Raw genomic sequence first — 25649 nt, 5'->3', positions numbered from 1 at the left:
AGTCAAGCACAATATTCCAGTTCCTGGTGAATCTCAGTGTATCAGCAGCTGAACGTGACTCAACCTCAGGAGAGGGTTTCTCTACGCTCTTATCATCTGTCTGCTGCTACAAGTCTTTTCCTTTTGAGGACGTTTATGATGATGAGGAGGAGGTTGATGCCATTCGGAGTAATTTCCTGCTAGATCTATACCTCCATGTCCAGGCCTGTGAGGCTAAAACAGCCATCCTTCTAGCATCACAGTTAATTTACCAGTCAGCACCTTCAGTCTGGTCCATAGACCTCTCAAAGAGAAAAGCCTCCATCTTCCTAGAGGTGCTGAAACTCCAAACACAGAAGAGACCAGTAGAGCTGAGAGGTTGGTCAGATGAAGAGAGTGAAGTGAGGAGTTTCCTTCAGTGTCTGCCCTACATCTCACAACTGAGGTCAGTGAAGTGCTTGATTCATTCAGTACATACAGTAAAATAAATGAAATATAATTTTTCATAATTTTGGTTTATCGGCAAGGAGTGTATGCATCGTGCATGTGTGTGTGTGTGTTAGTGATGCATGGGTCAGCCCGCTGAACAAATCTAATTGACATCATTATTATTTTGTTCATGTTTTCAAAAATGTTCCCAAGCCCAAGCCAGAAAGAATAGGAAATCTGTGTACCATTGACCCATTGATAAGTAGGACATGTATCTCTGATGTGAAAAAATCTTTATTGAGAACTTTTTAGCTGGCTACATAGATCTTAATTGATAATCTATAAGTTTAGCTATCTCATGTTATAGCGTTGGAGCCATCATATAGCTGTTCTTACTATTTTGTCAGAGGTGTCGGAGGAAGCAGTGGCAAGTGCTGTTGTGAAGCACTGATTGGCGGTGAGCCCTGTCAATCATTGTTGTGGCGATAGGTGAATGTGTTGGGTTCTAAGGAGTTAATTGGAAGTATCCAATATATGTTGCAGCAAAGTAGATAAATTCAGGATTAAATATAAGGCCAGAAAGGACAAAAAAATATATCTTTGAATCTTACGAACCCTTGCTAAGAAATTGTAGGGGCCGTCAGGGGGCTGGAGGGTACATTTTAAGAAAATGAAAATTCTGGACTTCATCATCTAATATGTTGGCGTGCCGTTATGAAGCCTTAGTGAAAGTTTGACACATAAAAGTAGGGTCATGAGACTTTTGAAACATGTCACTATATTGGAGACCACTCAAGGCACAGCCACACAGCACTTTTAGTTTTTGGTTCGCTTTTCATGTGCCTCAATACTCATGTTGCAATCAAGCCTTGTTCATTCCTATATATATATGGACACATCGAGACTTCCTTTTTTTGTATTCACACATATTGGTGTAATTTTGGCATGCTGATATAGAGGGCATTTATTATGGCAAGAATGCAATTGTAGACCATCTTTACAAAGTCATAGCTCAGTGCGCCCTCAGTCAAAATATTTACAATTTGTCTGATTGTGTTCATCTACACTTCTATTATCTGTGCTATGAAAATGTAGGAGGCTTTTTGCTTCATTAACCCTTAATTGTCCCTTATTTAGTGCATCTTTAGCCACCAAGGATTGCAACACCAGTCACTAGAAAAACAATACCAACATTTACAGAACTACAGTTACAAATAATCTACAGCCTTGCACCAAATTGTGTGCAATAGATTATGCTATACATTAGGCTTTTAGTTGGATTTCCCCTCTCTCTGTCTCTCTCTCTCTCAAAAACACACACACCAGAGGGTGCAGTTCCTGTCACATAAAGCCTAGCCTAATATAGTGCAGCCTATCAGCAGTCGTGTTTAGATAACACCACCAAAACATATTTCACCCCCTTCCCCCCCCGAAACTTTTAAAGCCCCAGCATGTTTTTAGTAAAGGTTGAAAAGATTAAAACAGTGAGTTTTAGCCATGGTGTGTTGTCTATGTCAACATTAGAAAAAAAGTTTGGATGAAAACTAAAGGAGTCATATATCAGCCCCTATGGTAAACTGCCTGAATCTTAGAGAAAATTGCTCTTAATAGCACAAACATTTTGGTCAATACTCACCACTGCAATGAGTGTTTTTAGTGGTTTAGCCTTTTAAGTGCATGACTTGTTGACTTGAACTGATTAACCAATATGCCGTTACGATTTCTTTTTAGGTTCGACCTGTATTACTGCGAAAAGGATGACAAAGAAATATTCCAGTTTCTGGTGAATCTGACTGTAGCAGCAGCTGAGTGGGATTCAGCTACAGGAGAGAGTTTATCTGAACTCGTATCCTCTGTGTGCAGCTACAGTACATTCCCTTTGGGTCATGAGGACATCTGTAAACGGAGTGATTTCCTCATTGATCTTCATTCATATGTGAAGGTCTATGAGACTAAGACAGACAGGAGTCTCCTTCCAGCATTACACTCAGCTTACCAGTCAGCTCCTGCAGTCTGGTCCATAGACCTCTCAAAGAGAAAAGCCTCCATCCTCCTAGAGGTGCTGAAACTCCAAACACAGAAGAAACCAGTAGAGCTGAGAGGCTGGTCAGATGAAGAGAGTGAAGTGAGGAGTTTCCTTCAGTGTCTGCCCTACATCTCACAACTCAGGTGTGTGAAGTTGTTTCATTCTCGGAAGCCTTTCTTAAGTTTAGCTCATTAGCAAGTATTTCAGAGAATAATAGATGATGATAACTTTGCTTTAACTGTGAAGAAAATAGTGTGTGTGTGTGTGTGTGTGTGTGTGTGTGTGTGTCTTTCCATGTTCTTGAGTGTGTGGTTGTGTGTGACTTACACATGGTCTGTTCTGTGTCAACAGAATTACTTTTATTACTTCAGTTTAAAATCTAGGATTTCTAAGATTTGATCTAGGGTATCAATCTGAGATTCAACAGGAATTGGATTATTCGCTACATATTACACGTTTTTGTTGTCCAAGCAGACAACTTTAATTAATATGCAAATAATCGTTTCTATATGATTTATAGGTTGTTTCTTCATTAGTGCTGTTTTTTTGTTCCCTGGTGTTGCAATTTTTGTGTGGCAAGTATGAACTAGATAATTGACATTTAAGCGTTAATAAAGCAGAAAGGTACCTAGATATACACTGCACAGATATAACAAGTGTATATGAACAGAATAAGACAGATTGCAAATATTTTGACTAAGAGTGCGCTGAGATGAAGCCTTGTAAAGATGGCCTACACTTTTCTTCTTGCCTTAAAAAAACCTCCTCTATATCAGCACTCCAAAATGACAACAGTATCGTTCATGTACATTTTATCAGAGGAGGTCCCAATGTGTGAATTTCTGTATGAATGATCAAGACTCAATTGTGTTGCAACCTGTGGCCCCTATATTCATGTGGCAAAAACTCAGGAGGGTTGAATGAGGCACATTGAGATATTTGAAGATGAAATCCTAAATTTCAATTTTGAAGGGGTTGAAAAGATTCAAACTGATTTTTGCCCATGTTAAATATATATCTACATTGGAAAAATGTGTGGATGGAAACGAATAGTCCCTATAGTAAACTGCCTGAATCTTTCAGAAACTGGCTCTTGATGGCACACAAATGTGTTTTTATTCAATACCACTATGAAGTAGAGTTTTTTAATGTGTAGGCCTTTTTATTGTATGACCTGTTGCCCTGAAGTAATTAGCCATTTCATTTTTTTTCAGATTCCTACTAGATGTCCTGTTTAAGATGCCTGAAAAAGTTGCCCAGTTTCTGGTGAATCTGAGTATAGCAGCGGCTGAGTGGGATTCAGCTACAGGACAGAATTTTTCTAAGATCATATCCTCTGTGTGCAGCTACAGTACATTCGATTTTGGGTATGGGGACAGCTCTAGACGGAGTGATTTCCTCATTGATCTTCATTCATATGTGAAGGACTATGAGACTAAGACAGACAGGAGCCTCCTTCCAGCATTACAATCTGTTTACCAGTCAGCTCCTGCAGTCTGGTCCATAGACCTCTCAAAGAGAAAAGCCTCCATCCTCCTAGAGGTGCTGAAACTCCAAACACAGAAGAGACCAGTAGAGCTGAGAGGCTGGTCAGATGAAGAGAGTGAAGTGAGGAGTTTCCTTCAGTGTCTGCCCTACATCTCACAACTCAGGTGTGTGAAGTTGTTTCATTCTCGGAAGCCTTTCTTAAGTTTAGCTCATTAGCAAGTATTTCAGAGAATAATAGATGATGATAACTTTGCTTTAACTGTGAAGAAAATAGTGTGTGTGTGTGTGTGTGTGTGTGTGTGTGTGTGTGTGTGTCTTTCCATGTTCTTGAGTGTGTGGTTGTGTGTGACTTACACATGGTCTGTTCTGTGTTGACAGAATTACTTTTATTACTTCAGTTTAAAATCTAGGATTTCTAAGATTTGATCTAGGGTATCAATCTGAGATTCAACAGGAATTGGATTATTCGCTACATATTACACGTTTTTGTTGTCCAAGCAGACAACTTTAATTAATATGCAAATAATTGTTTCTATATGATTTATAGGTTGTTTCTTCATTAGTGCTGTTTTTTTGTTCCCTGGTGTTGCAATTTTTGTTTGGCAAGTATGAACTAGATAATTGACATTTAAGCGTTAATAAAGCAGAAAGGTACCTAGATATACACTGCACAGATATAACAAGTGTATATGAACAGAATAAGACAGATTGCAAATATTTTGACTAAGAGTGCGCTGAGATGAAGCCTTGTAAAGATGGCCTACACTTTTCTTCTTGCCTTAAAAAAACCTCCCCTATATCAGCACTCCAAAATGACAACAGTATCGTTCATGTACATTTTATCAGAGGAGGTCCCAATGTGTGAATTTCTGTATGAATGATCAAGACTCAGTTGTTTTGCAAGCTGTGGCCCCAAATTCATGTGGCAAAAACTCAGGAAGGTTGAATGAGGCACATTGAGATATTTGAAGGTGAAATCCTAAATTTATATTTTGAAGGGTTTGAAAGGTTGAAAAGATTCAAACTGATTTTTGCCCATGTTAAATGTATACATTGGAAAAAAGTGGGGTTGGAAACGTATAGTCCCTAAAGTAAACTGCCTGAATCTTACAGAAACTGGCTCTTGATGGCACAAAAATGTTGTGTGTGTGTTTTTTTTTTGTTCAATACCTACCACTATACAACCACTATATGTGTTAGCCTTTTTTTTGTATGACTTGTTGCCTTGAACTAATTAGCTAGTTCTTTTTTTTTCAGATTCCTACAAGATTTCCTGATTAAGATTCCTGAAAAAGTTTCCCAGTTCCTGGTGAATCTGAGTATAGCAGCAGCTGAGTTTGATTCCGCTACAGAACAGAATTTCTCTAAGATCGTATCCTCTGTGTGCAGCTACAGTACATTCCCTTTGGGTCATGAGGACATCTGTAAACGGAGTGATTTCCTCATTGATCTTTATTCATATGTGAAGGACTATGAGACTAAGACAGACAGGAGTCTCCTTCCAGCATTACAATCTGTTTACCAGTCAGCACCTGCAGTCTGGTCCATAGACCTCTCAAAGAGAAAAGCCTCCATCTTCCTAGAGGTGCTGAAACTCCAAACACAGAAGAGACCAGTAGAGCTGAGAGGCTGGTCAGATGAAGAGAGTGAAGTGAGGAGTTTCCTTCAGTGTCTGCCCTGCATCTCACAACTCAGGTGTGTGAAGTTGTTTCATTCTTGGAAGCCTTTCTTAAGTTTAGCTCATTAGCAAGTATTTCAGAGAATAATAGATGATGATAACTTTGCTTTAACTGTGAAGAAAATAGTGTGTGTGTGTGTGTGTGTGTGTGTGTGTGTGTGTGTCTTTCCATGTTCTTGAGTGTGTGGTTGTGTGTGACTTACACATGGTCTGTTCTGTGTTGACAGAATTACTTTTATTACTTCAGTTTAAAATCTAGGATTTCTAAAATTTTATCTAGGGTATCAATCTGAGATTCAACAGGAGTTGATTTATTCGCTACATATTACACGTTTTTGTTGTCCAAGCAGACAACTTTAATTAATGTGCAAATAATCGTTTCTATATGATTTATAGGTTATTTCTTCATTAGTGCTGTTTTTCTGTTCCCTGGTGTTGCAATTTTTGTGTGGCAAGTATGAACTAGATAATTGACATTTAAGCGTTAATAAAGCAGAAAGGTACCTAGATATGCACTGCACAGATATAACAAGTGTATATGAACAGAATAAGACAGATTGCAAATATTTTGACTAAGAGTGCGCTGAGATGAAGCCTTGTAAAGATGGCCTACACTTTTCTTCTTGCCTTAAAAAAACCTCCCCTATATCAGCACTCCAAAATGAAAACAGTATCGTTCATGTACATTTTATCAGAGGAGGTCCCAATGTGTGAATTTCTGTATGAATGATCAAGACTCAGTTGTTTTGCAAGCTGTGGCCCCAAATTCATGTGGCAAAAACTCAGGAAGGTTGAATGAGGCACATTGAGATATTTGAAGGTGAAATCCTAAATTTATATTTTGAAGGGTTTGAAAGGTTGAAAAGATTCAAACTGATTTTTGCCCATGTTAAATGTATACATTGGAAAAAAGTGGGGTTGGAAACGTATAGTCCCTAAAGTAAACTGCCTGAATCTTACAGAAACTGGCTCTTGATGGCACAAAAATGTTGTGTGTGTGTTTTTTTTTTTTGTTCAATACCTACCACTATACAACCACCATATGTGTTAACCTTTTTTTGTATGACTTGTTGCCTTGAACTTATTAGCTAGTTCTTTTTTTTTTCAGATTCCTACAAGATTTCCTGATTAAGATTCCTGAAAAAGTTTCCCAGTTCCTGGTGAATCTGAGTATAGCAGCAGCTGAGTTTGATTCCGCTACAGAACAGAATTTCTCTAAGATCGTATCCTCTGTGTGCAGCTACAGTACATTCCCTTTGGGTCATGAGGACATCTGTAAACGGAGTGATTTCCTCATTGATCTTTATTCATATGTGAAGGACTATGAGACTAAGACAGACAGGAGTCTCCTTCCAGCATTACAATCTGTTTACCAGTCAGCTCCTGCAGTCTGGTCCATAGACCTCTCAAAGAGAAAAGCCTCCATCTTCCTAGAGGTGCTGAAACTCCAAACACAGAAGAGACCAGTAGAGCTGAGAGGCTGGTCAGATGAAGAGAGTGAAGTGAGGAGTTTCCTTCAGTGTCTGCCCTGCATCTCACAACTCAGGTGTGTGAAGTTGTTTCATTCTTGGAAGCCTTTCTTAAGTTTAGCTCATTAGCAAGTATTTCAGAGAATAATAGATGATGATAACTTTGCTTTAACTGTGAAGAAAATAGTGTGTGTGTGTGTGTGTGTGTGTGTGTGTGTGTGTGTCTTTCCATGTTCTTGAGTGTGTGGTTGTGTGTGACTTACACATGGTCTGTTCTGTGTTGACAGAATTACTTTTATTACTTCAGTTTAAAATCTAGGATTTCTAAAATTTTATCTAGGGTATCAATCTGAGATTCAACAGGAGTTGGATTATTCGCTACATATTACACGTTTTTGTTGTCCAAGCAGACAACTTTAATTAATGTGCAAATAATCGTTTCTATATGATTTATAGGTTGTTTCTTCATTAGTGCTGTTTTTCTGTTCCCTGGTGTTGCAATTTTTGTGTGGCAAGTATGAACTAGATAATTGACATTTAAGCGTTAATAAAGCAGAAAGGTACCTAGATATGCACTGCACAGATATAACAAGTGTAGATGAACAGAATAAGACAGGTTGCAAATATTTTAACTGAGAGTGTGCTGAAATGAAGCCTTGTTAAGATGGCCTACACTTTTCTTCTTGCCTTAAAAAAACCTCCCCTATATCAGCACTCCAAAATGACAACAGTATCGTTCATGTACATTTTATCAGAGGAGGTCCCAATGTGTGAATTTCTGTATGAATGATCAAGACTCAGTTGTTTTGCAAGCTGTGGCCCCAAATTCATGTGGCAAAAACTCAGGAAGGTTGAATGAGGCACATTGAGATATTTGAAGGTGAAATCCTAAATTTATATTTTGAAGGGTTTGAAAGGTTGAAAAGATTCAAACTGATTTTTGCCCATGTTAAATGTATACATTGGAAAAAAGTGGGGTTGGAAACGTATAGTCCCTAAAGTAAACTGCCTGAATCTTACAGAAACTGGCTCTTGATGGCACAAAAATGTTGTGTGTGTGTTTTTTTTTTGTTCAATACCTACCACTATACAACCACCATATGTGTTAACCTTTTTTTTGTATGACTTGTTGCCTTGAACTTATTAGCTAGTTCTTTTTTTTTCAGATTCCTACAAGATTTCCTGATTAAGATTCCTGAAAAAGTTTCCCAGTTCCTGGTGAATCTGAGTATAGCAGCAGCTGAGTTTGATTCCGCTACAGAACAGAATTTCTCTAAGATCGTATCCTCTGTGTGCAGCTACAGTACATTCCCTTTGGGTCATGAGGACATCTGTAAACGGAGTGATTTCCTCATTGATCTTTATTCATATGTGAAGGACTATGAGACTAAGACAGACAGGAGTCTCCTTCCAGCATTACAATCTGTTTACCAGTCAGCTCCTGCAGTCTGGTCCATAGACCTCTCAAAGAGAAAAGCCTCCATCTTCCTAGAGGTGCTGAAACTCCAAACACAGAAGAGACCAGTAGAGCTGAGAGGCTGGTCAGATGAAGAGAGTGAAGTGAGGAGTTTCCTTCAGTGTCTGCCCTGCATCTCACAACTCAGGTGTGTGAAGTTGTTTCATTCTTGGAAGCCTTTCTTAAGTTTAGCTCATTAGCAAGTATTTCAGAGAATAATAGATGATGATAACTTTGCTTTAACTGTGAAGAAAATAGTGTGTGTGTGTGTGTGTGTGTGTGTGTGTGTGTGTGTCTTTCCATGTTCTTGAGTGTGTGGTTGTGTGTGACTTACACATGGTCTGTTCTGTGTTGACAGAATTACTTTTATTACTTCAGTTTAAAATCTAGGATTTCTAAAATTTTATCTAGGGTATCAATCTGAGATTCAACAGGAGTTGGATTATTCGCTACATATTACACGTTTTTGTTGTCCAAGCAGACAACTTTAATTAATGTGCAAATAATCGTTTCTATATGATTTATAGGTTGTTTCTTCATTAGTGCTGTTTTTCTGTTCCCTGGTGTTGCAATTTTTGTGTGGCAAGTATGAACTAGATAATTGACATTTAAGCGTTAATAAAGCAGAAAGGTACCTAGATATGCACTGCACAGATATAACAAGTGTAGATGAACAGAATAAGACAGGTTGCAAATATTTTAACTGAGAGTGTGCTGAAATGAAGCCTTGTTAAGATGGCCTACACTTTTCTTCTTGCCTTAAAAAAACCTCCCCTATATCAGCACTCCAAAATGACAACAGTATCGTTCATATACATTTTATCAGAGGAGGTCCCAATGTGTGAATTTCTGTATGAATGATCAAGACTCAGTTGTTTTGCAAGCTGTGGCCCCTATATTCATGTGGCAAAAACTCAGGAAGGTTGAATGAGGCACATTGAGATATTTGAAGGTGAAATCCTAAATTTATATTTTGAAGGGTTTGAAAGGTTGAAAAGATTCAAACTGATTTTTGCCCATGTTAAATGTATACATTGGAAAAAAGTGGGGTTGGAAACGTATAGTCCCTAAGGTAAACTGCCTGAATCTTACAGAAACTGGCTCTTGATGGCACAAAAATGTTGTGTTTGTGTTTTGTTTTTTTCAATACCTACCACTATACAACCACCATATGTGTTAAACTTTTTATTGTATGACTTGTTGCCTTGAACTTATTAGCTATTTCTTTTTTTTTCAGATTCCTACAATATTTCCTGATTAAGATGCCTGAAAAAGTTTCCCAGTTCCTGGTGAATCTGAGTGTAGCAGCAGCTGAGTTTGATTCCGCTACAGAACAGAATTTCTCTAAGATCATATCCTCTGTGTGCAGCTACAGTACATTCCCTTTGGGTCATGAGGACATCTATAAACAGAGTGATTTCATCATTGATCTTCATTCATATGTGAAGGACTATGAGACTAAGACAGACAGGAGTCTCCTTCCAGCGTTACACTCAGTTTGCCAGTCAGCTCCTGCAATCTGGTCCATAGACCTCTCAAAGAGAAAGGCCTCCATCTTCCTAGAGGTGCTGAAACTCCAAACACAGAAGAAACCAGTAGAGCTGAGAGGCTGGTCAGATGAAGAGAGTGAAGTGAGGAGTTTCCTTCAGTGTCTGCCATACATCTCACAACTCAGGTGTGTGAAGTTGTTTCATTCTCGGAAGCCTTTCTTAAGTTTAGCTCATTAGCAAGTATTTCAGAGAATAATAGATGATGATGTAATGATAACTTTGGTTTAACTGTGAAGAATGTAGTGTGTGTGTGTGTGTGTTTCCATGTTTTTGAGTGTGTGGTTGTGTGTGACATCTCACAGCTGAGGTCAGTGAAGTGCTTGATTAATTTAGTACATTCAGTAAAATAAATGAAATGTGATTTTTCATCATTGTGGTTTAATGGTAAGTTGTTTGTGCCATATGTGTGTGTGTGTGTGCGTGTGTTAGTGATGTGCGGGTTGACCAATAAGCAGCGGGTCCTACGGGGTAGAAAGTACAGTTGATGGATATGTTAGGGATGCCTGTGTGAATGAAGCGCAAGGGTGCGCAGAAGGGGAGGGCAGTGTGACGGAGTGCATTCACTACACTTGAGTATGTGCTCTGGCTGCCATACCAATGAGCCTGGCTCTTTGGCGTTGCAGTCGGAGTGCAGGTTTGGCACCATGTAGATCCAGGTTCAAGTCTGGCTGGGGTGATTACTATCTCCCTTTGCTACAGGGGAGTTTATGTGTTTTGGGGTCTCTGATCTGTGGGTGAACTTGATGTCTTTCCATGAGGGGGTTTAAGATAAGCATAGGGGGAAGGGGGGAGGTGTGTCTGGGGCTCTAGTTCAGGATGAGGTCTATCTAGTTTATGCAAAAAAAATGTGTGAAGGCCAGGCAGATGGGTCTAGTTGACCACGGACTATCTATGCTAATGCTAATATGCCTGGTTCAAACCATCTGGTCACGGCTGTAGACAATAGCCAGACATCAAGTCTAAATGTCCTGGCTCCAGATCCCTGGTGTTATTCAAACTGAGATTGGGGGTCTATTGAACTTCACTCCACAAACGTTTTCACCGGTCTTTACACATCCAAAAACTTTGTAGAGATTTTGGTCGGAGGGGCAGCAGCTCTCTGTTTTGCAAAGCTCTTATTGGCAGAGAAAGCCCTTTGAATCATTATTTGGCAAGAGGTGACTTTTCTGGATTCTAAGCAGTTCATTGTAAGTATCCAAGTATATGTTGCAGCAAAGTAGATTCAGGATTAAATATGGGGCCAGAAAGGAAAAAACATATATTTCTTTAAGTCTTTGGAACCCTTCCTAAGACATTATAGGGGATCTTTCAGGAGGATGGAGGGTACATTTTAAGAAACTGAAAATTCTGGACTTCATCACCTGATATCTTTGTGGGTCGTTATGAAGCCTTAGTGAAAGTTGACACATAAAAGTGTGGACTTTTGAAACATGTCACTGAGAAGATCCTTCCTCGTGGAGGGAAGGACCCTGGGAGTTCCAAAACCCTGACAAATAGACTATTTTTTAATTGACTTTCATAGTAAAGCAGAACTTGTTGTCACGATTTGGAAGGCAGAGACCCAATCACAGACCAGATGCAGGAACTGTTCAGGTTTATTTACAAAAGGTTAACAACAAGTCCAAAAGGCAAACACACAAAAGATCCGGGCAAAAACTAGAATTCCAAAATAACACAGAAGACACAGAAGATCCCAACTTAGGGGACCCAAGCGCTGACAAAGCAACAATACAAAAAGCAGGGAAGCAAGGCAGAGCAGGAATCCATGAAAGCACACAGCTAAATGAAACAGAACTCACACCATGCTAGTATGACGAACCAACATGGAACAAAGGACAGACTGAACTTAAATAACAGAGGGGGAACCAGACAAGGGAAATTAACAAGACACAGGAGGTACCAATCAGGGAAACAAACAGGGTAAAGATTGGGAACAGGTGAGGGTAAAAACCAGGAAGTGGCAGAGGGCAGGTGGGGGCGGAGTCTCAGGACAAAGACAGGAAACACATGGCCGGACAAGACAAACACAACAAGCACATGACAACATAAACAAACAGGAAAAAGCACATGCAGGATCCTGACACTTGTGTGACAATGGGCTAGTCCCCCGGCCAACTGCTACAACACCTTGACAACTTGAGGCTAGCTGCTAAGGTAGTAGCTACCCAGTACTTTGAATGTTACCCAATTAAATGGATTCAAACCGAGGATGTTATAAGCAATAAATAATTTATTTCAATACAGGTCTTCTTTTGTTTGTACTTGAAAGGGGTAACAAAACACCATGACAATACATACATCTGGGGGGTATTCGTCGTAGCTCGCTAAGCGGTTTAGCAAGCTATTTTTCAGGCTAAGATAAAAAACGCCCCTCTTTTTGGTTCGTGGAAGCAACTTTTGATAAATCACCATAGTTACATATCAATTAGCACTAACCTGCTCCAGGGCAGGCTAACTTAAGTGTAGCTGGATAAGCTTGCCACACCCCCGGAAAAAGGAGGGATCCCATTGACCAAGGACTGATATTAGATAGTTAATAAGATTAGCGGAGGGAGAGAGTTCTTTGCAATCGCCAAGATCAATTATTCTTGTATGAGCGCTACCGATTCAGCCGACAAGGAATCATTAATTTACAAGACCTTCTCGAGTCATTTATTGCAAACACCACAGTCGAACATTGACTGTCTTGCGCTTTTTTGCGAGTGGTACATTTTTGTAGTGTCGGTGATGCGGAGAACAAAGCACTCATAATTATATGAGCGTTATTAGTACACCATAGCATATCATTATTGTAGAAAATGATTAAGGTGGACTCATGATAAGAATAGAGAGAAATACAGACAATTTATTTTCACTGCTTCAATTTATTGCATTTGTTATTAATAAATTTAGTCATTTAACAGACGCTTTTATTCAAAGCGACTTACAAGAAAATGGAGAACTATATCGAGGAAGGAGGTGAGGGGATTCGAACTAGCAACCTTGTAGTTTCAAACTGGTAGAGGGATCCTCTGTACCAGTTGACACTTGCCGTTAGTAATTCATACATAGATATCACCCTATAAACATCCCAACACACCTTGCTCTCACAGCGGTGGCGGTGTTGAATTTTGCCATGATTATGGTCTTGTATTCTTCATAAGCGTTCATATTCATCTCCTGCTCGCCAGCGGAGAAAAAAAAAGCAATTTTCTTTGAGTTTAGAACCATTATACCGTTAGAAAATCATTGTTTTGGTGATCGACCTTTCCTGCCTTTTGAAGTAGGACGTGCACGCGCAAATGCCCCGGTAAGTTTAGCCTGGTTGAAATTAACCACATGATTTGGATGCGGATCAGCCGTTAACGAACCGATATTTGCTGTTCTCAATCAGCTTGCTAATCTTAACGGGCTAAAAGGCCAATTGATTAACTTAGCTTCAACTCTACGACGAACGGGCCCCAGACATAAAAGACAAGAAAGCAAAACACATAACATAGGCCCAGGGGGCCAACCCAGAGTATCTATAGTAACACTGCTAGAGTACCTCTGATCAATATTCAGCCATACTAACACTCTCATGCACACACTAGTGTAATACTGCAAAGTGCAAAATGTTGTGAGTTCAAGATAAATCACACAGAGAACAATCTTACACAGGTTGTGTCAAACTCCACACTCAACCATTAGGGGGATGTTCACACAGCAACTTAAGGGCAGAATAGTACCATAAATGTACCCACACAATGTTACATTGTAACAACAACGAGACACGTGGCTTCAGCTAAATCAATAGATACACAAAGAACATAATGAAAGAAATAAACAGAGGAAAACAGTGGCCAGATTATCAACTGTGGTCAATTGCTGCCTTGGCCTTGACTGCCATACAAAAGGAAGGACCCAAGAGGAAATGGAAATCGAGGAGGGACCCATGTCAGCTTGGCATACCTTTTTATCCCTAGTAGCCAGGGGAGACCTCTTGCAACGCTACGGTAAAACGAGCCAGGGGCTCAAACGAGTCAGACTCGGTAGCCAACCACAGTGCTTAATAGGAGGGACGGCACTCAAAACTGATGTGCACTGATGTGCCACAACGCTTCAGGGGTGCTTTACAATGCCTAACGTGAAGTTCTGGCATGAAACTCCTAACAAGGTGCACTCCACAGCTAGCGTCCTACTCCCACCAGCAACGGTAACGTGTTTTTCAAACAATCAGTGAGAGCATATCCTAATGTATCTATTATCTAGGCGGAAGTTACGAGCTCATTAACTCTCATTTCACTCACAGGTGGGTGTTAGTCAGTGAACATCTATGTGGGCTGACCATATCGCACTTGCACAGTATTAGACACCAAGTTATTTAACACCAACTATTTATTCTTGCTTTCTGGATCTCAATTATTGTATTGATTGATTTCTTCTTGTTTCAACACATTCACATACCTTAGCTATATGCACTAGGCTTCTCTATAATGGTGACTGATCTATGGTCGTCCGTATGAGCAGACACGCAGAGCCCTCTCCGTCGTTGCAAACCCTCTCTGAGCACCTCTCCGTGGCCTGATGTGCACGTTCAAATCAGCCATTACCCATAACCGACAATAATACAGAGACTTTGTACACAAATGTGTGGGTCTATATCTATTGCTGATAAATGGGAGTTTGTGACTATGAAGAAATGTCATGTTATTTCATAACCATAACAATAGACTTTAAAGATTTGTAACTGCTATCATTGGAAAGGGCAAGTCCCCTTGTTCATTCTGAGATATGATGCAGTTTGAGGCTATTAACACTTTGTGAAATATTTAACCAAAAGGAAGAGGAGTGCACTTTGACACAGACTGCATCTGGAGGGACCGAGGATGGAGACAGATCTGAATGATGTCCTCATCCTTCAACTAGTCTTCTTCCTGCTCAGTTTCTCTCTTTCTCTACACTGTCCTAGTATATCTGTGTTTCATTGACCCATTGACAAGTAGGGCATGTGGCCGTGTTGAAAAAAAGAAAGAATCTTCATGAAGAACTGTTTTGCTTGATACATTTAAATGTATAATCTATGATATTAGTTAGCTCTTGTTACAGCTGAAGGGATTGAGATTTAGTTTAATAAGTGTATGCCCATAGTCAATAATTCAATGTATCTTATACCTAGTTATAAGTTAGAATGTAATCATTTCTGTTTAGAGAAGAGTTATCCTGAGGGAGTGTATTGAACGTGTCAGCAAATGGCTCAGATTTGTGTCTCCAAGACCTCATTAATAGACAGTAACACCCTTTAAATTCAGTGTATTTAGCAGACCAGCCTACAATGGATAGATCAGATATGCTTATGTGAAGCTCTGGGCGAGTGGAACTTCAAGTCTCTGTCTCACAGTGGTCGGCCGCCATTGTTCAAGAATAAACCTGAATCCATGACTGACTAAAATCCATGACTGGTCTCCAATATATGGTATCAAATGATATACTATTACAGCATTGGACCTATCACATAGCTGTTCTGACTATTTTGACGGAGGTGTCAGAGGATACAGTGACGAGTGCTGTTGCAGGGCACTGATTGGTGGAGAGACCTGTCAATCATTGTTTTGGCGATAGGAGAATTTGTTTCTAAGGAGTTCATTTGAAGTATCCAGTACTGTATATGTTGCAGCAATGAAGATTCATTTAGGATTAAATATATGGTTAGAAAGGACAGAAAAATATCTTTAAATCTTTGGAACCCTTCCTATGAAATGTTAGGGGCTGTCAGGGGGCTGGAGGGTAAAGTTCTGAAGCCTAGTTTTACCAGTGTGGAAATGTGTGTGTGTGTGTGTGTTTGTTTGTGTGTGTGTGTGTGTGTGTGTGTAGAGGCTGTGAGCACAGTGGCCGAGTGTGTTGCAGTGACACTGTGGACATTGTAACCCTTATGGAGAGGACTACCACCTGATGATAAAGTGTGTGAATGTGTGAAGTCATAATGTTAATATGATGAGAGTATGTAAAGGATTAGTAATAATTTTTCTCTCTACACTGTATTAACCAATTTGCCTTCACGATTTCTTTTTAGGTTCGACCTGTATTACTCCGAAAAGGATGACAAAGAAATATTCCAGTTTCTGGTGAATCTGAGTGTAGCAGCAGCTGAGTGGGATTCAGCTACAGGAGAGAGTTTCTCTGAGCTCTTATCCTCTGTGTGCAGCTACAGTACATTCCCTTTGGGTGATGAGGACAGCTCTACACAGAGTGATTTCCTCATTGATCTTTGTTCATATGTGAAGGACTATGAGACTAAAACAGCCAAGAGTTTTCTTCAAGCATTACAATCAGTTTACCAGTCAACACCTTTAGTCTGGTTCATAGACCTCTCAAAGAGAAAGGCCTCCACCCTCCTAGAGGTGTTGAAACTCCAAACACAGAAGAAACCAGTAGAGCTGAGAGGCTGGTCAGATGAAGAGAGTGAAGTGAGGAGTTTCCTTCAGTGTCTGCCCTACATCTCACAACTGAGGTCAGTGAAGTGCTTGATTCATTCCTGAGGAGTGATTTGTCCAGAGCATTTAAACTGATCTGTCTTTATTATGTTTATGTCTTGACCTGATTACATTCATCCATTCCTTTTAGATTTGATTTCAACTTGATAGATAAAAAGTCAAGCACAATAATCCAGTTCCTGGTGAATCTCAGTGTATCAGCAGCTGAACGTGACTCAACCTCAGGAGAGGGTTTCTCTACGCTCTTATCATCTGTCTGCTGCTACAAGTCTTTTCCTTTTGAGAACTTTTATGATGATGAGGAGGAGGTTGATGCCATTCGGAGTAATTTCCTGCTAGATCTATACCTCCATGTCAAGGCCAGTGAGGCTAAAACAGCCATCCTTCTAGCATCACAATTAATTTACCAGTCAGCACCTTCAGTCTGGTCCATAGACCTCTCAAAGAGAAAGGCCTCCATCTTCCTAGAAGTGCTGAAACTCCAAACTGGGAAGAGACCAGTAGAGCTGAGAGGCTGGTCAGATGAAGAGAGTGAAGTGAGGAGTTTCCTTCAGTGTCTGCCCTACATCTCACAACTCAGGTGTGTGAAGTTGCTTCATTCTCGGAAGCCTTTCTTAAGTTTAGCTCATTAGCAAGTATTTCAGAGAATAATAGATGATGATAACTTTGCTTTAACTGTGAAGAAAATAGTGTGTGTGTGTGTGTGTGTGTGTGTGTGTGTGTGTCTTTCCATGTTCTTGAGTGTGTGGTTGTGTGTGACTTACACATGGTGTATTCTGTGTTGACAGAATTACTTTTATTACTTCAGTTTAAAATCTAGGATTTCTAAGATTTGATCTAGGGTATCAATCTGAGATTCAACAGGAATTGGATTATTCGCTACATATTACACGTTTTTGTTGTCCAAGCAGACAACTTTAATTAATGTGCAAATAATCATTTCTATATGATTTATAGATTGTTTCTTCATTAGTGCTGTTTTTCTGTTCCCTGGTGTTGCAATTTTTGTGTGGCAAGTATGAACTAGATAATTGACATTTAAGCGTTAATAAAGCAGAAAGGTACCTAGATATGCACTGCACAGATATAACAAGTGTAGATGAACAGAATAAGACAGGTTGCAAATATTTTGACTAAGAGTGCGCTGAGATGAAGCCTTGTAAAGATGGTCTACACTTTTCTTCTTGCCTTAAAAAAACCTCATCTATATCAGCACTCCAAAATGACAACAGTATCGTTCATGTACATTTTATCAGAGGAGGTCCCAATGTGTGAATTTCTGTATGAATGATCAAGACTCAATTGTGTTGCAAGCTGTGGCCCCTATATTCATGTGGCAAAAACTCATGAGGGTTGAATGAGGCACATTGAGATATTAGAAGGTGAAATCCTAAATTTCAATTTTGAAGGGGTTGAAAAGATTCAAACTGATTTTTGCCCATGTTAAATATATATCTACATTGGAAAAATGTGTGGATGGAAACAAATAGTCCCTATAGTAAACTGCCTGAATCTTTCAGAAACTGGCTCTTGATGGCACACAAATGTGTTTTTGTTCAATACCACTATGAAGTAGAGTTTTTTAATGTGTAGGCCTTTTTATTGTATGATCTGTTGCCCTGAAGTAATTAGCCATTTCATTTTTTTCAGATTCCTACAAGATGTCCTGTTTAAGATGCCTGAAAAAGTTTCCCAGTTTCTGGTGAATCTGAGTGTAGCAGCGGCTGAGTGGGATTCAGCTACAGCACAGAATTTCTCTAAGATCTTATCCTCTGTGTGCAGCTACAGTACATTCCCTTTGGGTCATGAGGACATCTATAAACAGAGTGATTTCCTCATTGATCTTCATTCATATGTGAAGGTCTATGAGACTAAGACAGACAGGAGTCTCCTTCCAGCATTACACTCAGTTTACCAGTCAGCACCTGCAGTCTGGTACATAGACCTCTCAAAGAGAAAAGCCTCCATCCTCCTAGAGGTGCTGAAACTCCAAACACAGAAGAGACCAGTAGAGCTGAGAGGCTGGTCAGATGAAGAGAGTGAAGTGAGGAGTTTCCTTCAGTGTCTGCCCTACATCTCACAACTCAGGTCAGTGAAGTGCTTGATTCATTCAGTACATGCAGTAAAATAAAATAAATATAATATTTGTGTCGTTTGGAAGTTTTGTGTCGTGCATGTGTCTGTGTGTGTGTGTTAGTGATGTGTGGGTCGACCCATAAGCCATGGGCCACAGGTATGGGAAAACCTACCAGAAAATATTACAGGTTTGGGTGAGTGGGGTCAAGAGAGCTACAATGCAGCATTCTGACTGAGTTAGAAACAACCTACAGCCTTGCACTGATTTGCATGCAATAGGTTATGTTATACATTAGGCTTCTAGTTGGATCTCCCCTCTCTGTCTCGTTCTCAAACACAAACACACACACACACACCAGAAGGTGCAGGTCCTGTCACATATAGCCTAGCCTAATATAGTGCAGCCTATCAGTAGTCTTATTATAAATTTAGGATTGTGGTTTTGGCCTACGGCTGTTTTCCCTAAGTGGTGTCCATAACTTTTTGTTTAGACAACACCACTAAAACCTATGCCCCTTCCCCCGGAAACTTTTAAAGCCCCAGCATTTTGTTAGTAAAGGTTGAAAAGATTAAAGCAGTGAGTTTTAGCCATGGTAGGCATATGTCAACATTAGAAAAAAGTTTGGATGAAAACTAAGTAGTCATATATCAGCCCCTATGGTAAACTGCCTGAATCTTACAGAAACTGGCTCTTAATAGCACAAACATTTTGTGTGTGTGTGTGTGTGTGTGTGTGTGTGTGTGTGTGTGTGTGTGTGTGTGTGTGTGTTTTTAGTGGTTTAGCCTTTTCAGTGCATGACTTGTTGACTTGAACTGATTAACCAATTTTCCTTTACAATTTCTTTTTAGGTTCAACCTGCAGTACTCCACAAAGGATAACAAAGACATATTCCAGTTTCTGGTGAATCTGAGTGTAGCAGCAGTTGAGTGTGATTCAGCTACAGGAGAGAGTTTCTCTGAGCGCTTAACCTCTGTGTGCAGCTACAGTACATTCCCTTTGGGTGATGAGAACAGCTCTGAACGGAGTGATTTCCTCATTGATCTTCATTCATATGTGAAGGACTATGAGACTAAGACAGACAGGATTCTCCTTCAAGCATTACACTCAGTTTACCAGTCAGCACCTGCAGTCTGGTCCATAAACCTCTCAAAGAGAAAGGCCTCCATCTTCCTAGAGGTGCTGAAACTCCAAACACAGAAGAAACCAGTAGAGCTGAGAGGCTGGTCAGATGAAGAGAGTGAAGTGAGGAGTTTCCTTCAGTGTCTGCCCTACATCTCACAACTCAGGTCAGTGAAGTGCTTGATTCATTCATTACATGCAGTAAAATAAATGAAATATATGTTTTCATCATTTTGGTTTAATGGCAAGGAGTTTGTTTGTGTGTGTGTGTGTGATTATAGCTATTATGATCTCCATCATCCATGTTCTCTGTTGTGCCAGGCAAGGTCTCTGTTCAAGAACCATTTCACATAATTCCACCACCCCTTTCCACATATTCTTAAAGAAATCACATATTAATCCAAACTGAAACTTAATTTTAAACTACAGTATATAGCTCATCAATAGTGATATTATAACTGTGATGATAACTGTGTAGGTGATTTTGAGAGTATGGCCAGGATTGCCATTATGGAGAAGTCCATTGGACTTGCAGGGAGATTTTGGAAAACCAGAAAACATTTCCCTGCGTGCTCAATGTGAAACTGATTATTGTCAAGTAGTTTGATCAGCGCACTCATGGGCGTTTCATCCACGGAGGATGAAGGTTTTGTAAAGCCTCCACTTTCACTGAAACATCCCCGCATTTTTGTGAAATTAAAAGTGTAATTTACCCAGGAGGATGAAAGGTAGTTTTTGTTTTGTATCTGGCAGTTCAAAGCACTACTTTATTCCATAGCAGTAAAGATGCAGATGACTAACACAGATAAGCACCAAGTGCTTTACTCTGCCAGTGGGCTTCTCCATACTGGTGATACCATACTCTCAAACTCAACTGCACAGTTCCACAGGTAGCCAGGATTATTCATGACGTAGCCCATTTGACATGTCACCAGTCTGCTACAACAGTGGTACAAACCAAGGGGAAGGAAAATATTAAGCATTCTTTACCAATTACAAATGCCATTATCACCCCAGCCAAAAGGAATAGGAAATCTGTGTACCATTGACCCATTGACAAGTAGGGCATGTGTCTGAGATGAAGAGAAGATGATGATTTTGGCTGGCTAGATATATCTTAATCTCTATTCTGTAATCTTAGTTAGCTCTAGCTGACTATTTTGACAGAGGTGTCAGAGGAAGCAGTGGCGAGTGCTGTTGGTTCAACTTCATAATGATCTTGTTTTGACTTTAACTTTCTATAAGCCATCTCTACAAAATGCAACTACTTCAATTGAATTATCCCTTGGGTTCATTTTTGTTTAAGTGCAATAAATGCATAATAATTACTATTTTCATGACATTAATTACATTTTAAAATATCTGGATATGTGATATCTTGAGTGTCTGGATATGGAAATAAATCCTAATAATGATTTGAAGCATTTGATTCTTGTCTGGGAGTAATTTAAACCATATTGTTTTCATTTTGCAGATTGCATGGTGGCTGTGAGGCCCAGTCCCTCCTAATGGATTGTGCAGATGTTGGGTCTAGAGAGGAACTGATCCATCTGGTCAAGTGTCTGGACTTTAATCTCCAGCTGAAAGGGGACCTACACAACTCCAAGTGCAGGTCTTTGGGACGGGTGCTTAGCTGGGTACCCTACAAACTGGACCTCACTCTGACACCTGAGCACATCTCTCTCAGGGGAATCAGGCTGCTCTTCAGAGGGGTCTCTCACCTTCACAAACTCAGGTCAAATACATTTCTGTCATCTAAGTAGACATATAGTGTAAACCTTTTGTCATCAGAGCTATCAGGTGTAATGTTATTTTTTAACATAGACTTTCAAGTGAAATTGCTATTTTCTGTGTTTAACATTATCAGGTTGAATGGCAAAATACTGATGAGATTTGCCAGCGCGATGAGGACATCAGGATTTGTGGCTCCAGTCACAGTTGAGGAGCTCAGCCTGGAGCTCGACAGCCTCAGCGTGTCTCAGAGAGCGCTGTCCAGGGTCCTGAGCAGTCTGTCTCTCCTCCTCAGGCTCTGGACTGTCCAATGTCTGGATCTGACATCTTGCAGAGTCGAAGGTCACTCTCTCATCATTCTGCTCTGTCTACAGGACCCTCTTCAGCTCAGGTGAATCCACATATTTAATCATATGACAGTGACTGAATTTCTGTAATGTTTGTCCAGCTCTAGTGGTGGAGCAGTAGTCATTGCTTAAATTTGAGGGTGTCAGCAGTGATCTTATGATATGCGTTCATGTTCAGCTGGTACAGAAACAGGTAGAGCAAGGAACTAACAACAACTTCAACTTCATGGTGGTGATTCTAAGGATGCACAAAACTGATCAAATATGTGGGCCTACCGTGCCTATACAGTGTTTCTTTAGAAATGTCCACATTCATTCAAAATGTAAATGTCAAATTCAGCAGCAGCAACTGCAGAGATCATGAAATGGGTAGAAAATACTTTTTTTTCATATTTCAGGGTTATTCGTCAGTTGAAAACAGACCCTTTCTTCATATCTCACTTTTACACCTCATCAGCTTCTCAAACTCTCCTTCATGTCACCGTCTCTCTTTCCCTCTCTCTGACTCTCCAGACTGAGTAAGGAAACTATGCAGCAGCTGGTTATGCTTGTGTCTGAAGCACAGGAAGTGGAAATCACCCAGTCCTTCCTGAACAAGGTGGGAGGAGACCTGACCTCCTGCACTTTGACCCAGGAAGTGCTTTTCTACCTGCTGCAGCACCACCCTGGACCTGTGACCGTGGACTTCAGGAAGAGCAAGATCACAGAGACGAACATTAGAGAACTCCTTCCTCTGCTGGACAGGATACAAATGAAGAGGTAGCAGTGATTAAGACACAGTTCAAACTCAACATTGCAGAGGGAAAGCTCTAGACCACATATACTATAAAAATAACATTGTATCACTTAAGATGAAAGTGAGATAACACAACTTAAAACATTTAAAAAATGTAGTGATGCAAGAAATATTATCGTTTATACAAGGAATTTGTTGTGTTTAATTAATGTCAGCTCAATTAATGTCAGCTCTCAAACCTCTGGCAGTAACAAATGTATTGGAAACAAGTTTTACCTTGTCCAAGGAAGCTGTTTTAGGCTTTTACATTTAGGCTTCTACATGCAACTAAGTTATTTTCCTGATTCATCCCAATTGAATCTAAATGTTTAGCAATGGCTGTTTACACAACATATGTACAAACAATTTGTCAAATTGACTTTGTCAGCAGCACCAAGTACAAAAAAGCAGAGGGTATAGACACAGTTACTGAAATAATGTCTGCCTTCATTTGGCTTCTGATGAATGTGAATGTTGAATGACTCAATGCCAATGACTACGACTCCTCAGGCTCACTCCAGGCTTCGTGAGGTCTGCCATCAGAGAGATCTACCAGACTCGTTCTCCTCAGTATGTGAGCAGCCTGCTGAGATCTACAGAGAACTACATCAACCTGACCACCAGAGGCCTGGATGCTGCTGACTGTGCTGCCCTGCGTTTCATCTTACAGCACGGCCAGGGTGTCAGACTCAACCTGATGTGGACCTCCATACCAGAGGGGGAGCTAGAGAGCCTCCTGCAGCTTCTCAGCAATGTGTCTCAGCTCAGGTCTCAGGATTTATCAGATTGTGCATACAATTATGGATGATACATTTTAATTTAATTTAATTCATTTAATTATTTTGTTTAATTATCATGTGGATATTTAAAAATATATATATTTGGCTGTGTGCATTAGCAGTGATCAACTGGTGCAAAATGAAGTGTCAGTACCTTTTACTCTAAACACTCTTAGTGTTTGTGCATGTATATACATCAGAAGCTCAACATGTATCGTCCTCAGTGTATTCATTACTTCCTTTAGTGTCTACTGACATCACATATTTTGGCATCTTTGACTCCAGTGTTGACAGGCAGCTGCTGTTGAGGTTCCTCCACTGCTGCGAGTCCTCAGATATCCAGCAGGGGGCAGCAGCATCCCTTCTTCAGGCTCTGCAGCACAGACTGGATCTCTCCTGCTCATCTGCTGTGAACCTGACAGAAGGTACAGAGGAACCACCTCTGCACCTGAGACCTGAGGACTGCAGGGTCATCTCCATGGTGATCCAGAGTGTCAGCACCAATGCTGAGCTCACTCTACTTGACTGTGACGTGGAGGAGGCGGGTCTAGAACACCTTTTCTCTGTTCTAGAAAAAGTCCATCTGCGGTGAGATGTGAAACTGCTTTCTGTGTTCTAAGACGATGTGTTCAAGGGTTCTCACTGTCGAACCAAAATCTTCCAAGACTTTAAGGTCAGATAAAAGAGAAGCCTTAATGCAGGAGGAAGGAGTTTTGGTAGAAAAACGATCAGGGCAAGTCAGACAACAGAGAAAAGGTTAAGCAATTAGGGATTTGTCCAAAGTAATCAAAAAATAATAGATAACTGTGGTTGTTAAGAAATAAATGATAAGTCAAGGGGAAAGAGAAGAATGTGTGTGTGTGTGCGTCAGTAGTTAAAGAGACAGCTGATGTTTGTGTGAGAAAGAGAGAGAACGAAAGCTAGTGTCCCAAAGGAAGGAAGGTGCCCTGATAAAGAGAGAGTAGAACCCCTTAAATACCCGTACATACCCCTCTACAGCTGATAAAGAGATAGTAGAACCCCTTAAATACCCGTACATACCCCTCTACAGCTGATAAAGAGAGAGTAGAACCCCTTAAATACCCGTACATACCCCCCCAGGGTGGTCTGTCTCAGACCATAGAACTCCATAGTGCATTGCCTGGACAGCAAGTGGGAATGACAGATGTGTTTATCTGTCCTTCACATGACAATACACCATCTAAATGAAGATGAAGATGATACCCTAAACTAGTGGCCTATAGAAACAAGCCTCAAAAAGGGGGGGGGGGGCATCATAATATCTTGCACCTGGGCCCGTCGTTACTACGTTAAGCCACTGGATACACACATGGTTGTTAAGAGCCTTTCTTTAAGTGACTTTCTGTGACATGGTGATTTAAATATGATGATTGTTAAAGACATAAAATTGGCTCACCAGTGGTATAATCTCTCTCTCTTTCTCTCTCTCTCTCTCTCTCTCTCTCTCTCTCTCTCTCAGGTGCAGTAAGGACCAGTTGTTGCAGCTCCTGACTCTGGTGTGTGTGGGCTCTGAGAGAGAGTGTGTGAGGAGAGCCGTGTCTCTCTCCCATGCTGTGGGTGGGGAGGTGGACCTCAGTCACACTGTGCTGGACACACGGGCTTGTGGATCTCTGGCGCTGTTTCTGGAATATTCTGAAGGGCTGTCAGAACTGGACCTCAGCCACTGCCAGCTAACTGATCATTGCCTGGAACCACTGCTCCCACACCTGCACAAAACACAAGTCCTAGAGTAAGTGTGTGTGTGTGTGTGTGTGTGTGTATTTGTGTGTTTGGGTATTGCGTGTTTGTGTAATTTGTTTGCAACCATGTCTTTGTATAGGCAGGTCTGTGTGTACTTGTTTGTGCATTTGTGTGTGTGTGAATATGGTTGTTAATGTTTCCTGTCAAGACTCTTCATGCTCTTCATACTTCTTCCAGCCTCAGTAACAACAGCATCACTGATAAGGGGGCTCAGCTGATCTACGATACAGTCAATGCCACAACTTCCATTCAGACTGTACGGTGAGTGTAGACTATACGAATGCAAGTGTGTGCAGGATATAATTTGGATTGAAAATTATTGAGGTGTTTTCTTATATATATTAATTTATGTTAATTTTATTTGTCAAATTTAGTGAAGACAAAACATATTCATTTCTTTCTCTCCACAGGCTCTTCAACAATGAGATGAATCACAAACAGCTCTACCAGGGAGACAAGCGCTTTGAGATATGGTGATGGAGGTCTGCCTATATAACCACTGCATCTGATTGGATGTGTCTCTTATTCATCTC

At 40.4% G+C, this 25649-nt stretch overlaps 1 protein-coding gene across 1 annotated transcript; it reads left to right on the top strand.

Annotated features, from left to right (window-relative positions):
* Window positions 1-3432: 3432 nt before the first annotated feature.
* Window positions 3433-25646, top strand: LOC105891972. Its single transcript, XM_031585079.2, has 13 exons — window positions 3433-4086; window positions 5180-5617; window positions 6709-7146; window positions 8236-8673; window positions 16107-16544; window positions 21198-21458; window positions 21591-21845; window positions 22315-22560; window positions 23087-23344; window positions 23641-23943; window positions 24836-25105; window positions 25294-25377; window positions 25527-25646. The coding sequence occupies exons 1-13, from the start codon at window positions 3674-3676 to the stop codon at window positions 25591-25593; spliced, it is 3909 nt and encodes a 1302-aa protein (XP_031440939.2). The 5' UTR covers window positions 3433-3673; the 3' UTR covers window positions 25594-25646.
* Window positions 25647-25649: the final 3 nt, after the last annotated feature.

Source organism: Clupea harengus, chromosome 18, assembly GCF_900700415.2.
Source record: "Clupea harengus chromosome 18, Ch_v2.0.2, whole genome shotgun sequence".
NCBI lineage: Eukaryota > Metazoa > Chordata > Actinopteri > Clupeiformes > Clupeidae > Clupea > Clupea harengus.
The sequence above is the reverse complement of the archived record's forward strand: the minus strand, read 5'-3'. Positions and strand labels throughout refer to the sequence as shown.